General features: G+C 43.4%; 1 protein-coding gene across 4 annotated transcripts in view; it reads left to right on the plus strand.

Annotated features, from left to right (window-relative positions):
* Positions 1–15,466, plus strand: part of Astn2 (astrotactin 2) — a 698,452-nt gene that overhangs the window by 230,425 nt on the left and 452,561 nt on the right. For 2 of the 4 annotated variants that reach the window (XM_048813212.1, XM_048813214.1), the window contains exon 4: positions 13,079–13,228. The exons of 1 other annotated variant lie outside the window; for it this stretch is intronic. In XM_048813212.1, the coding sequence (XP_048669169.1) occupies positions 13,079–13,228 (150 nt within the window). The remainder of the gene's footprint in view (positions 1–13,078; positions 13,229–15,466) is intronic. One more of the 4 variants, XM_048813213.1, reaches the window with a different exon arrangement.

Below are 15,466 nucleotides of genomic sequence, written 5' to 3' on the forward strand. Positions count from 1 at the left end.
CTGAAACTCTACCTTGTCCTCTTGTCATTTATTTTATTTCAGTGCTTAAATCCTCAGTTCATGGAAGAACTCCTTTTGGTGTCCAGACCCACTCAGTCCAACTTTAATTTAACTTGAACTTGCAATGATACTTTGCATTTTCAGGACTTTTTTGAGATATGACTCTGAAATGCCACAGGGGCGGTTGACTTCCCACAGGTTTCCTACTGACTTGGATCCATGAGGTTTTTTGGGGGTTTGTTTTTGTTTGTTTTGGTTTGGTTTTCCTGCCAGTCTCCATTTGTTAGAGATGTGCCTGTCTCTTCTTTACTTTCCTCCTCTTTAAAATATGACCCAGAGTAGATGCTTTGCTCGTGAAAAGAGCCGGGTGCGAGGCTGTGGGCTTCCCTCCCATCCAGGTCTTTATTTTTCGGGCATCAGTAACATAACCCAAGTCAGTGGAGACTTGTCCATGTGCTGCTCAACTGGGGACTTGCCATCACATCTCAACTTACTCCTGCCTGGAACTAGATAATGGATTGGTTGTTCCTGAGCCCAGGGCCTGGACCAGATGGACTGTGTCTAGGTGTGTGTGGGAGGAGAGGAGAAAGGGGGTTGGAAAGGCACCTTCCCATCCTGTCCACGTAAAAACAAGGTGGACTTTCTGGGCTTCTGCTCAGGAGAAGACTTTTCATATTAATATTTTTTTCCTTGCTCTATAATTATAAAATTACTTTAATGACTATACTGTGGCTACTGGAGGAGAATAAAAAATAAGAGGGTCAACTTTGAAATTCACAGGATGATGTTCATTGTGGTCTGACCTGCTTTTTATCAAATGTTTGAATCTCTTCTATGTTATTTTGCAATGTGGGATCTCTGCCCGATTACTGCTAATATCGGGGGACTTAATGCCTTTGTAAGATCTTCTTTTTATTGTTAGGCAGTAGATTTATGAAAGGACCGATATGGCGATTACAGTTATTACTATTTTTATCTTAAGGTAAAGGTCCTGGTCCACCAAATGGATCTGAGTTTGAAACTCAACCTTCCCCCTCACCACATAGGTAATTACTCCATTGGATCTCAACTCAAGGGGTGATTTTGCTGCTCCAGGGGCATGTGGTGACACTTTGGGTCATCACTGCTTGGGGAGGGAAATGCTAGGGTAAACTGAGTAGAGGCCAGGGATGCTGCTGGACCTCCTACAATGCACAATAACTCTTTGTCATGATAATTCTCCACAACAAAGAAATTTCCAGGCCCTAATGTCAGTAGTGCCAAGGTTGAAATAACCCTGTCTTAGTCAAGATCCTTAATCTCTCAGGATCAGTTTTCTGTCTTTAAAAGAGAGCTATAAAAAGTGTTTTTTTTTCTGTGCAGTGACATAAAAGTGACATGAAATTATATCTATAATATTCTTTAGCAGATGTCTGACCTAGTATAATCACTCAAAAATATTAGCTCTCATAATTATAACACATACAGATTGAACATCCCTCATTCCAAAATCTGAAATCCTTAATATTTTAAAATTTGAAATGTTTGAGCCTCAACAGGATACTTGAAAAGTTTGGGATTTTGTAGCATTTCAGATCTTAGATTTTCAGATTGAGGATGTTCAACCAGGAAAGTCCATACAAACATTAAAAAACAAACAAACAAACAAGAAAAACCCTCCAAAATCTGAAGTACTTCTGGTCTCAAACATTTTGCATAAGAGTAGGTCAAAGTGTATAATGTCTGCAGTGTGGATCCTGGGAGTCAGCTACAGCAATACAAATGTGAGGCATTAGTATTAGAAGTCATAGCAGAACTGTGGTCTTTCAAATAATTGAAGTCAGCTAATTTCTACTCCCTAACAGAGTTTTATTGTTCCTCTTGATACTATTACAAGCTTCCATGTCAGACTAGTTTCTCGTATCTGGACCTGCTCTACTGGGCTAATCATAATCTTAATGTGACACTATCTCAATATAATTTTATTGGAATGTTCTGAACAACAAAGAGCAGAACTGTGTCCTTCTTGGTTCTAAATTTTATGTTTCTATGAGCATTATCTAGGAATATGGGTTATTTTCTCACTGGTCACCTAATTGTGAGCACATATTGAGCTTTTTCTGATGCCCAAATTACTGAAAGAAAAATAAAGAGTAGAGAGAAAAATATCAAACTGACTTTGTGCTTATAAAATCTACATTATTGGTAGATTTAGATGCCTACCTCTAACCCAGGCACGTGAGGTCTGACTTCCGTAGATTTAAATCAGGAGGGGACTAGCAAGAGATAAAGGAAGAGGAAGAGGAGGAAGAAACTCAGAGGAGAAAAATGGATCATGGTGTTTATGACCCTGGAATTCCCCTTATCAAAAAAGCCATTGGAGTGTGAGCCCCCTTCAAGAGTTATCAGGATCTCCCAGGTTGCCATGAGACAAGCTCAGTTTGGAGGTTCTATCTCAGCTGTTACATCTCTCCTCCTCTCTGGCTCTTTCTTTTATCACATTGCTCTACCTCATTGTGCACGTCTAGGAAAATGAGAGCATTCCTCAAGACCTATTCGCCCGTGCATGCAGCCTCCCTGTGCAAACGGCTCCCCAGGATGGATCTGTATTATTTCACCAAAAAACATCAGAGGAGGAATTTGTTCTGCTCCAGTGAAGACATGATTTCCAGTCCTCTCTGCTGCTGTAGCTCAGTTTTTTTGGCTGCTTCCTGGGAAAGGGACAGAGAAGAAAGGAGGCATCCAGAGTACTTAGCTGAGCCAGTTTTAACTAGGGCTAAATAAGGAGGGAAAAAAAAGATAATTCAGGATTATCTAGTTATGGGATGAAAACAATTTAGGAGATACATATGAGGCCCACACCACATGGTAGCCCCACATAGGTGTCTGGGACAGCCCCAACACTCCATGTTCCTTCTCTGCCTTCTGTTTTCCTGTTTATATTTACAATTTCCATAGTAGTTAAGATTATAGAAGGAAAACAGGTTTGGGCTCCAGTTTTGGGCTCCAGGCCTGCTTCTGTCCCCATAATGATGATGGTAATTTCATCCACTTCCCAGGTTTGTGATGAGAGGCATAAAGGTAACAGTGTCTAGTATAAGCACTCAACAAATATGAGAAATTTGCATCACTATTGGTCTTATTTAATTTTTTTATAGGTATCCTCATTGGCATTTAGAAAATGAAAACTGAGGCTCAGAGAGGATATGGTGCTGTACTCAAGGGTGAGCAGATGTTAATAGACAGAGTCAGGCTTTGGATCTTGGTGTCTATGATAATAAAATAATTTTGCACCATCTTTTACCTTCATTGTCTTATCTCACCCCTTCATATGCACATTATCTAGTTAAGGATATAATACGGCTGCATTAATTTCACTCCAAAAATCTTAAGGATGTAAGAAGCAGAATTCAGAACTCCATGATTAACATTAGTGAAGTGGCAATATTTCAAACTTTTGTAGTGACCCAGCTTACCAAATGCTTTGACACATAGATTTCACAATATGCTTTCTTTTCTGAGGCTCAGAGAGGTTGGTGAAATGTCCAGAGACACAGAGAAAGTGACTTAGAACTGATATCATTTTCTTCTGCCTCCAGATCTTCTGAGTTTTCACTTCGGGATAATGTGCTAAACAACCGATTTTATTCTCTAGCTTTCTGCTTGGGATTTTGTGTGGTGGTGGCATATAATTACGAATAATAAAGCAAGTTTGCTCTTACCGTCTTGGAGAAAAGGGAAATTGAAATTATAAGTCATTAAATGGAAAATCCCAAGCTTTATAGTAACGCCAACTCAGCCTCAATCCATTATTGTCTATATATTTAGCCAGTCTATTTTAAGAGTTTAATATTCAGAAATAGGATGTATTTATATGTGGCTGCATTAATTTCACTCCAAAATCTTTGCCATTTGCTGTAGTTGACTTACATGTGCTTAAATTTATAACTCCCCTATTGCATTGGGAAGATTAGTTTAAAGGAAAATGGATGAAAAATCTGCCAGTTGGGTAATGAGAATAGTACAAGTTGGGTATGTGGCTCAGTGGTAGAGCACTTACCTAGCATGCACAAGGCCCTAGTACCACCCCCTCACACACATACACAAAGAGTTGAACAAATTACATATTCTGTTCTCTCATTATCTCCCTCCTGACCCTGTCATGGGTGAGTTTTGTACTCATGTTAAAATTGCATATCTTGTACCCTGCATTGAGTGCCCAGCCATAGATACCCTGAAACATCTGTCCATCGGTTGAATAAGCATAGCCCAACTCTGAAGCCTGCTAATGAATGTGTTGGTGAACTTCAAGTCACCGAAGAGAGACTGCTCCATTTCAGATGGTTGTGTTTCTGGGGTCATCCTCACAGTGATTATTAATATGATCTAAGGGGAAGTTGGCTGACAGAGGAATGGTTCCTCCCATCCTCTCCAATGTGGAAGTCATTCATCAAACCATATTTATTGGCCCTACTTTAGAACAAGCCATTAAGTAATATTTGAATATATCTGTGAAGCTCTGTAATTTATAGGCTGTGTATGACCCTTGAAAACTTAATTAACCTCTGTGGGTCTTACCCATTTGAAAGATGGAGATAATGATATGTATCTTGAAAACTTGTGTATCTGTCAGTCATTGTGACAACCATGCTATATAACAAATTGCCACAAAATCTCAGGGGCATCCAATAATAATACTGATTAGTCCTGTGTCTGAGGATTAGATGGAACATTACACTCATCTCACTGGGTTTACTTGTCATCTACATGTTGGCTGGTGTCAGGGACCCAGGTTGTAGGTATTAGGGCAGCAGATTTGTGCTGCAGAGATGTGAATCTGTGGTTCACTATTCGTCCTCCTAGACCAACATATTAATTGTGACAAGTTCCCCTTGGTAGTGGTAGGTGTAAATGTGTCAGCAGAAATGGGTGGCATCTCTTGAAGCCCAGGCTCAGAACTAGCACATGCTGACTTCCACCCATGTACCATTGTCCATGACACAGCGAAGCCTAAGCCAAGGGACAGTGAAAATGAGTGAAGATATGGGTTCAGGATGGATGAAGAAATGAGGATGTGCATCCCATGTCTTATGAGGATTACATTAAGTGATGGCTGTGTTTACCTTAAAACATTCCTTATCACATAGTAAACCATCATTGATAAATGCCATTATTGTTACTGTGATTATCTGGCTAATGAAATGCTCTTGGCAAATTGGAATAATATATTTAGGTGAATTCTTGTAATAGATCAAGCTGACTCTCTGGGGGAAGAAGTGAAACCATGAGGAGGTTAAATTTCTGGAGAGGATGGGAGTAAAGGCAAGAGAGTGGGATTTTCCCCTTTCTGCCAATGACCTTCCAGAAAAATGAATTCCCCTCACACTAAATGATGGTGCTGGATCTTAGCAACAAGTTCATATCTTCCCAAATGTTTTGCACAATATGCCTGCAGTCAGGACTTAATGGTCTCTCTGAGTTCAAAGTCAAAATCTGATGAGCATGACAGAGGAAGTATGAGAACAGACAGAAGACCATGGCAGAAGCTGCATTTCTATATGTTAGAGCTCTGTTCAGGTTCTGGGTTATGGCAAGATCCAGAGAGAACCATGACCAGGAATAGCTGAAGAAGACTGGTAATGGAAATCCTGGATGCTACCGGAGCCAGAAATAATAAGATGGAAATCTGAGAACCAGAATTCACAGTTCTATCTTCCTTGGACTATGGTATTGACTCCATTCAACCATTGGAATGTCCTTTACCTCTCTGGCCTCTACACAATGGTAGTTCAGTTCTCTAGAGTGACATTAGTTAAGGGAAGTGGAAGTGCTTTGCAAACTGAGGAGTGCGATTCCTGTAACTGTTACATCCGTCTTGGTAAAAGCACATTCATTCACATTTAGAACTACAAGATGTTGGGGCTGGAAGGATTCTTGGAGACTCTGTGTGTTCTGGCTAGGGAGCATGGAACCAGCTCCATGAACCTGGAAGATTTTGTGTTGTTAACAGAACAGAGGAAAATATCACTGAGTTTAGTTCCATCACTCAAATGTGGTGCAGTTCTCCCAGTTGAAATCATGACCATCCTGTAAGTCTACAGTATTAACTGATAAGCCCAAGATCTTGGGTATAAGAAAAGGCTATTCCCTGGTTTTCCAATTTGTATTTGTTGCTGTTTGTCCATTTGTCTTGTCTGCAGGCACTTACTTGAAGATAAGCTGTACCAGGCACCAAAGGTTTAGGAAAATGTATGGGAGAGAAAACTAAAAAGTGAGAAAATTCTGTCCATCAATTTTTTATCCCTGAGAGTTGGGAAGAGGCAGCCATTTTTAAAAAAATGTATACTATGGGTTTTGAATTTGTTCTAGTTGTGAGATGTGCTTATTATCTGGCTAAGGAACACTGCCTGTTTTTTTCCTTCTTTCCTTCCCTCCTTTCTTCCCTCCTTCTTTCTTTCCTCCCCCCACCCCACCCCCACCTTTTCATCAAGAGGTGACTCCTGCATGAGATGGGATATTGTGTCAGTGACTGAACTTGCCCAACTTGGAAACTTGATGGTTCTTTGCTTTTGTGTGGGATTTTTCTAGCTAAGGTAATAACTTAGAACTGGGGGGTATCTTCTATGACCTTTCCCCCAACCCTGGCATTTGAATGAACCCAGTCGAAAGCCAGAAGATACCAACCGATCAGTATTAGTAGACGTACACACCTCCTGTTGGTTGTGTGTATTCTACGTCTGTATCTTTCTCTCTCCTTGTTGAGAAGTTTATCTTAAGCGAGTCGTTCATGTGATTGTTGAGGCTGTAAGTCCAAAATCTGCAGGGTGGGCCAGCAGGCTGGAGAGGGGAGGGGAGAGTTGATGTTGTGGCACAAGTCTGAAGGGGACTGTTCCCTCCTGCTCTGAGAAGTCAGTCTTCTATCAAGTCCATCAACTGATTGTCTGGGGCTTATCCAAAATTTTGGAGAGAGATTTGCTTTGCTCAAAGTCTACTCATTTAAATGTCAATATCATCTAATCAATACCCTTACAGCTACATCTAAAATAATGTTGGATCAAACATCTGGATATAGTGTCCTAGCCAACTTGACACATAAAATTAATCATCTCAAGATCTGAGATTAAATGTATTCAACAAAAATTTGGGAAACATGGAAGAGTCATGTAAATAGGAGACAGGAGCTTTGGGCCTTGGTCAGTTGCTGTCTTTAACCATGAGAACTCTCTCTCTGGTTGCCTTTCATTTATATCTGAATAAAGGTGGAAGTATGTAGTCTTGAAGAGAATTTCCAAAATGGCCATTTCATAATGCCAACAACTTTCAGAATGAATAAAGCAAGGGAGAAGTGAAGTGACACATCATTGAGCTGAAGGGGTAATAAGTGGCCATGCATACTCCTTCTTAGCTATTACTATGTTCTAGAAGCTCTATTAGACTCTGTACATACCTGAGTCGAATTAACCTAGCAATCCTGCAAACATTTACAGAGGAGGAAACTAGAGTTGCAAAAATGAGAGCAGTCACTCAGGGCCACCCAGCTGCAGAGATGGGAATGAACTTGAGTGGGCTTTCCCACTTGTACCAGTCAACGTGATCAGTGACCACCGGCTGCTTGTTCTCTGAGCATCATTCTATAATGAGAGAGAAGTGACAGCATGACACATGAGCTGAGCTTGGTACTCCCATACTGGAAAGTCTTGGGGAAGGCTCCTCTGGCATTGGAGACCAGTCTCTAACCAGTGGGACTCACTGGTTCCATCCAGGACCAAATTGCCTGGGGCTCCCTTGCCAAGATGATGTAAATTGGAACTGGCTACCAGAGTCACTTTCCAGGCCTGAAGAAGTGGCATCCAAACTCAGTGTCCACCTACCAAGCAGACCAGAGGCAGGACCTAAAGGGTGCAATGAATGGAGCTGGAGCTTCAGTTACTGTAACCTGAGTCCAAATCTCAGTTCTGCTATTTCTAGGCTGTGTGACCCTGGAAAACCATTTAACCTCTCTGAGTTTTAGTGCTCATCTTAAGATAGGAGTTAATGATCCTTGCCTTTCAGGGCTGTTAGGAGGAATAAATGAGAAAGCATAAGGAAATGCCAGGCTCCTTTCCTGGCAAAGAGTTGTCGCTCAAGAATTGTGAATTTTTCTTCTAACACAGATTGAATGTGTCTGAGAAAATTAAAGAGGTGATAAAGTGCTATCAAAACTTGAACTCAAACCTATACATATTTCAGTAGTGGAACATCCTGGGTGCTGTTGGGAGGAGAGAGCAGTGCATAACAGTTTGAGTATACAGTTGTCAAGAATCAGTGCAGACAAACATGCAGAGCCTGCTCTGCAAGGTAGAGGAAGAGGCCGAGGCTTGCCTGGTATCTGGAAACCAACAAGCCCCTTCTGCCTTTGCAAAGGGACTATGGCTCAGCCCTCTCTCTGGGTCTTCTCTTTGGCTTTTTCTTTTTCTCTCTGTTCTTTCCCGTCCTTTCCACGCCCTCCGTTCTCCGTTCTCCCTTATCATCCTCTTTGCCCCCATCATTGATTATTGAGCATAATTCTGCCCTCCACTCTGTTTTCTTCTCCTCTTCCCTCTCTCTCCTGCTCTCTTCTCCTCTCTCTTTCCAGCTTGGCCTGGGCACCAGGGCTTCTCCCCTTAGACCCGGGTGGTTCACTCCCATTAAGCTCGACAATCTCTCATATGTCAATTAGAAAGAGGCTGCATTCCCCTCGTCTCCCTCCCTTTCCTCGGCCTGCCGCGATGCTCAAATCAAGCACCATCTGTTGCATTCATCCGGGCCATGGTGAGCATTTTGCCGCTCTGGGGAGGCAGAGCTTGGTGGGTACCAGGAGGTAATAAGGCTTATTTGAACAACTTGATGGATTGATATTGATAGAGCTGCAGAATGGGGGCTGGAGGGGTGCTGTGAAGAGGGCGGCATGCAGGACGAAATTGGAGAGGGGAGAGGTACACACTAGCACTGGCCCCCTCAGCCCGCCTGGGCTCTTGGCATTGTTGCCAAGACAAAAGCAGCCAAACAGATGGAGAGGATCTGCTACAGTTGGGATCAGAAACCCTTGAAGCTCAGGGGAGCAAACCTTCTCTCTCCATGTGTCTTTCCTCTCCCCCAGCCATTCAAGTCTATATCAGCTCAAGGGAAAGAACGTAGAAATAACAGGACAGGGATACGCTGACCTTTGGAAATTGCTGAATTTCAGAGATAGGAAGAACAGAGAGGGGATAGTGTATCAGTCATTTTCTGTCTAGACAAAGAAGCATCCACAAATAAAAAGATTTTATGAGAATTCAATGAATCAACTGTTTGTGGAGGTCTAGGAAGAGCAAGGAGAGTCAACATGTGGAAATCAAGGTACCAGGGACAGGACAGGACAGGAAGCCACTATTAGCTGCTGGAACTGAAGGGCCAGGGAGAGGAAAGTGGTTTTATTGGTGTGAGATTTGGAACTGTGGAAAAGGGACCCCTGGCAGAAGATGTGATTACCCAGGGTCCTTGTCTCTATCAGATATGGTACCGAAACAGGAATGGAGTGAGGGAAGAGATACTCCACACTCTCCCTTCCCATCTTTAGCCAGAGCATCCTACTGGCCAAACCCACCTTGCAGCCAGATAACATGGAGCTAGGTGATACTGCCCCTAGGGATCTGCCACTGGGACAGATGGGAAGAATGAATCTGGGGAAGCATGGTGGATCAGGGGTGCCAATGGGAAGAATGCACCTGGGGAGCATGGTGGATCCGGGTGCCAATGGAGAGCAACCAGCACAGATAGGGGTGTGTATGCATTCTGTTGCCTGCACTGTGCCAGAAGCTCATGTTCTTAACTATTACAGATACTTCCTCTTACCTCTTCGAAGGGATGCATGTCTCCCTAGAGGCTGGCTCTCTCTTGTAAGTGTGTGACCCAAAGAACTCAAGTCTCTACTCCACACTGCCACTTAGATGTTTTGAAGAGACCCCTAAGTTTCCATACCTAAAACCAAGCTTGTTCATGCCTATCAAATGTGGACTTTTATAGGGTCCTTGCTCTTGTTGAGGGACCATCATTCTGCAGCTGTGAAAAGCCAGAAGACCAGGAGTCAAACTATAAGTCCCTCTACCCCATGTCTGCCCCTTTCAGTCTGCCTTCACGACCCGAGGGTGTTTTACCTACAATATCACTCTCCATGTTGCCCACTTCTCAGTCTCTACCATTCTACTGCTTCTGCCTCTATTCTCTCTACTACTCCACCTACATCTCCATCTTTACAGTGTCTGCAGTACTCCAGGCAGCCATCGTCTCATACTTGGACTCTGGTGTTGCTGTGTTATCTTCCTAGCTGGTCTTCTCACTTTCATTCCTGTTCTTTCCCAGTGAATTCTTCTCTCTTTTTCTAGAGAAATCTTCCCTTCATGCAAATCTGCTCCTGCCCCTCTAAAACCTTCATCATGGTCCATCCTTCACAAGGTCCAAGGAGTAAGGGTCAGGGTTAGGCTTCCTATTTCTTCTCCTGGGTTATCTCATGTCACTTGCTGGCAGTAATTCAGTACCAAAGGCTGGTTTCAACCCCTTCCATAGTCCTTCTCCCTAAAAGGTCTTCATTTAGACTGTTCTGTCTCTTCTTCTGTCCTCATCTCACCTCTCCAACACCCAACACTTCCTCCCACTTGATGATGCAAACTCTTCAGACCCTAGTCACATGGCAACTTCCATGAAGCAAGTTTCCTTTATTTCCTAGACAAGGTCACAGTCTTTTTTAGGTTGTGCTTTAGTCTGATTGGATTAAATGATAAAATACAGTGGACGGTGTGGCATAAGCAATGATTTTCATACAGTTCTGGAGGCTAAAAGTCTAAGGCCAGCAGGGTCAGGTTTTGGTGAGGGTTTTCCTCCTGGCTTGCAGACTGTCACCTCCTCTTTGTGTCCTCATATGATGGAGTAGAGGGAGAGAGAAAGAGGTGTCTCTCTTTCCAGTCCAATCAGATTATTGCCCTTCCTTATGACCTCACTCAATTTCACTTACCTCCTTACGACCCTACAAAGATAAGAGTTTGCTGTTGAAGCCACCATTCCATGATGTTTTTTTAAGCCAACCAGTCTACAGTGTTTGGTTGTTACAAGACGTGTTCCTCTTGTTCTCACCAGAGGCTCGTGATGGTTTTTCTGTAAATGCTGCTGAATGAAGAGATAAATAAATGGGGAGATGAGTGAACGAATGAATATTGACAAACCTAGGGGAGTCCCTCTATTTGAGAATTTCAGACAGTCCACTACTTGTTCTGGATTTTTTTACAATGGCTTATCTTACCTCTTTCAATTCTGGGTAAGTCACTCTTCTCTCCGGGTTTAAGGAATCAAATTGGGCCTGATGTTGCTTCTCAGAACTTTACCTTCCTTTGGAGGGGTCTCCTCTGCAGGCTTGAATAAGAAGCCCACGTTTGGAGTCTTATTGCACCACATTAAGTAGGACCTAAGGCAGGTATTCTTGGAGAGGGGAGCAGGAGCAGTGAGGGAGCTAGAATGTCACCATGCAGCTCATTCTGTTGCCTGTTGTCTTTTCCCTAGACACCAAAGATTATCCTTGTGTCCCTGAGGACGAGGCTTCTTACAGAACCTGCTCTCCCAATCAGCCCGCTGAGTGGCACCTACCCTGCAGACATATCTGTCTAATGGGAGGATATCTGGAGGAAACAGGAGCACTTTAGCCGTGGGTGCTGGGATGTTCAGGAACCTTCTTTGTCCAATCCGATGAAACCTCTTCAAAGAAAGTCTTTGGCACCTGCTGTCTCCTGGTCTCAGACAGAAGGTAGCTGAAGAAATTCCCTCGCCTCCGGAGACAGAGACGGAGGGAGGGCTGAGTTTGAAGATTTCAAAGTCAAGGCTGTCTTTGGGAATGTCTCAGAACAAAGGCACGGGGGCCATGTAGCAACCCCCGGTCTTCTTTCTGGTCTCCCCTCCTTGCCTTTCATGTTGTCTTTCTCCTTCCTTCTCAATCCTTGTTGGTTTTTTCCCCTTTCCTTTTATCTTCTGCCTTTTTCTCTTTGCCTTTCTGACCTCACTTTCTTCATTCGCTGGAACTTTCTAACCAGTCGTTTTGAAACTTTGTGGAAATCCTGCTAGCAAATCATTGGAAGGTGTTGTTTGTAAAGGGAATGTCAGACTAGAGATCCTAAAGTGTGACTGCATCACTTGCTGGCTTGGAGCAAGTCACGCAGCTCGTTTGCAGACCTCAGTGTAAGCTCCGTATAATGGGGATATGGTGCTAAGTGACCTACGTATCCACAGTACTGGAGTTTTATCTCCTAGGACGTTGAGTGACCTTTGCTACCACTGCCCTGGTTCAGGCACCATTGCCTCTGACTGGCTACTGCAAAAGTCTCAATGCTGGTCATCTCTCTTGCCTCCATTTGCATTCTCCACAGTCAAATTAATAATTGTTAACAAAGAGGCTCAATTTCCCATGAACTTCCTATTTAAAGCCCTTCAGTAACAATATTTTGCCATTGAGATAACATCCAGATTCCAAATGTGGTTTACAAGGTGTCCATCTCCCTCCAGCTGTTTCTTACCATCTACCCGTGCAAGCTCCATTGCACCTTCACTAAGGACCTTTCTGTTGCTCAAGAATCATGCTCCTTCTGGCTCCAGATTATCACACATGCTTCTTCTGCCCTGGACATTTACTTTCCAGATTTCCCCACCTCCATCCTGATCTGCCTTTGCTAATTTACACTCATCCTTAAGATCTCTGTTTAGATATTGCTCTCTTCAGAAAGCCTGAAGTGAGATGCTCTAGAGTTCTAAACTCTCCTATCACATAACTGCTCCAGGGTTAGCATTGCTGGGATTTGTATGCTACCAAAGAATGAATTACCTGAAATGTGGATTGTATCTAAATTGTTACCGCTGTATCCCAAGGGCACAGGGCAGCACCTGTAACATAGTAGGTGTTCAATAAAGCTGACGTTACATCTGTGCTTATGCCCATGGCGTGTGGTTCTATATCTCCACGGGTCAGGGAGGGAGTTTTGAGACTCAAGGTGGCCAAGCCCAGTCCTCCAGGGGCTAAGGGTGGGCCAAGCCCTAATCTCAGCCCATTGCCACCCTGTATCAGCAGCTGAGGCGACGCAGGAGACAGTGGAGTCCCTGATGCAGAAGTTCAAGGAGAGTTTCCGCGCTAACACGCCCATCGAGATCAGTCAGCTGCAGCCAGCCCCGCGCAGCGCCTCGGCAGGGAAGCGGAAGCGGAGGAGCAAGTCTCGAGGTAGGCTCTCCTGGCACCTCTTGCCAGGAAGACAGCAGGCTGTCCTAAGGTCCCAGAGATGCTGGAAAGACTTGCATTGCTCATAGAACCCTGTTGCACTTTGTCCCTTATAAATCCTCTGGGAGACAGTAGATCTGTGCCCCTGGGGGCAGAGCTCACTTCTGGGAACCCCAGCTTCCTCATCTGTGAATGGGAATGGGTCCTTTAAATTCTGGAGGAATTAAGAAGATTAGCAACAATCTAATCTTCTAGCACCAGGACCTGCAAACAGTAGATGGTCTTTTAAATTGTGGTTGGTGTCAACCTGGAGAACTAAGAGTGAAAAGACCCTTGACTGGAGGTCAGGAACACAGGCCCCCAAGAACAGGAAGTCGAGTCCAGTCTGTAGGAAAGGAAGTAATACAGTGATCAAAAGTATGAGTATTCTGAACTAGAAAGAATTGAAGTTAAATTTTTGTTCTGCTAGCATGTCACCTAGGCTGTCACTCTACTTCCCCAAGTAGAGTGTTTCGTGGGGTCCTTGCAATATCTTAGTATAGTGCCCAACATTTCATAAAGAGTAGACATTTTCCTTCTGCCCCTCCTGTTGATCTTCCCTCTTCTCTTTCCCTCTGCTACCTCATCATCTTCCTGGCCATCTCTATGACTTTGTGTATGTGAGAAACGCACTTGGCCTGGCCTGATTTCCAAGCCTGGTCTTTCTTTTCAGTCTGCATCTGGTTGTGCTTCTTCTTGCCTCTCACTTTTCAGTTTCCAATAACTCAGCTCTTCTCCGTGGCTTCTGTGGCCACCTAGCACCTTCAGAAGCATTCAGGCTGAGGAACGTGACATCCAAAGCCCCACAGAGTTTTGATCGCTGTCTCTTCTAAATCCATGAGCTCTGACCTCTTTCTGTGTCTCTCCTCGTGCCACTGTCTCTGCATGAAGTCACCTATCTGGCCCCTATAAATAATTTATTTACTCGCACTTTATTTATTCTAGGCAGCAATATACATCTTATTTTGTTTGATCGTCAGAGTGACCATATGAGGCAGGTACAACGACAATTCCCATTTTATAGATCATCTCACGGAGGCAGAAAGAGCTATAGTAACCTGCCCAAGGGGACAGACAGCCTAGTAAGTGTGGTAGATCCAGGAAAAACCCATCAGAGTGAGTTCTAAACCTTTTAACTAAACCATCAAATTCTACACAAGTGAAATCCTACCTGTCTTTCTAAGTCAAACCTAAGGCGTGCATTTCCACGAAGGTATCGTGTGGAAGTCACGATTCCCACTGGGTTGTCCTAGTTTTCCTTTATACATGTGTTAATCACTGAATTCATTTTTGCATATTGTAATTTGCTTCCCTCTAGCTCTTTTAGCTGGGCAGAAGGCAGGGATTGTCTTATTGCTTGGGTGGTGTTTGCATTTCTGGGCCTAAATCAGTATCTGACACATGGGAGATAATTGCTGTTTGTTGAAAGCATGTCTATGTCTCACTCCTGTGTGATCGTGAATGCTGTGAAAACCCCAGATCTGCATGTTAAGCTGAGGCCACACATTGAAAACGATGAAATTCATTTTTGGAACTCATGTGCTAAATAGCAGTTGCCTTGAAGTCAGAAATGTCTGAGTGCTAATCCCAACCCCATCAATTTCTACTTGCATGGCTTAGATAGAGTTATCAGCCCTCTCTGCGCCTCAGTTTCCCAATGCACAAAATCATGATCCTTATATTAGAAGATTGCTAGGAGGAGCTGAAGAAATGACAAATGTAGATCACCTGAAAATCTTCAGGAAGCCTGTATCAAGAACTGAATAAATGCTATTGTGAATTTTTTTTCCCCTACATTGAGCATTCAGGGTCACTCAAAATTTTACTGTCTTCCTTATCTATTTTTATTCCTTCAACATCCACCAAGAATCCCCCTCCCATATCCCCCTATATGTATACCCCATTAATACCCTTGACTTCAAGTCAATAAGCTCCCACTTCTTTATTTCTTTAATTTTTTATTGTGGGTTGTTCAAAACATTACAAATTTCTTGACATATCATATTCCACACTTTGATTCAAGTGGGTTATGAACTCCCACCTTCACCCCATACACAGATTGCAGAATCACATCAGTTACACATCCATTGATTTACATATTGCCATCCTAGTGTCTGTTGTGCTCCGCTGCCTTTCCCATCCTCCACCCTCCCCCCTCCCCAAAACACCCTCTCACACACACTCCACACCACCTCCTCTCCT

This window comes from Marmota marmota, unplaced genomic scaffold (genome assembly GCF_001458135.2).
Source record: "Marmota marmota marmota unplaced genomic scaffold, marMar, whole genome shotgun sequence".
Lineage (NCBI taxonomy): Eukaryota > Metazoa > Chordata > Mammalia > Rodentia > Sciuridae > Marmota > Marmota marmota.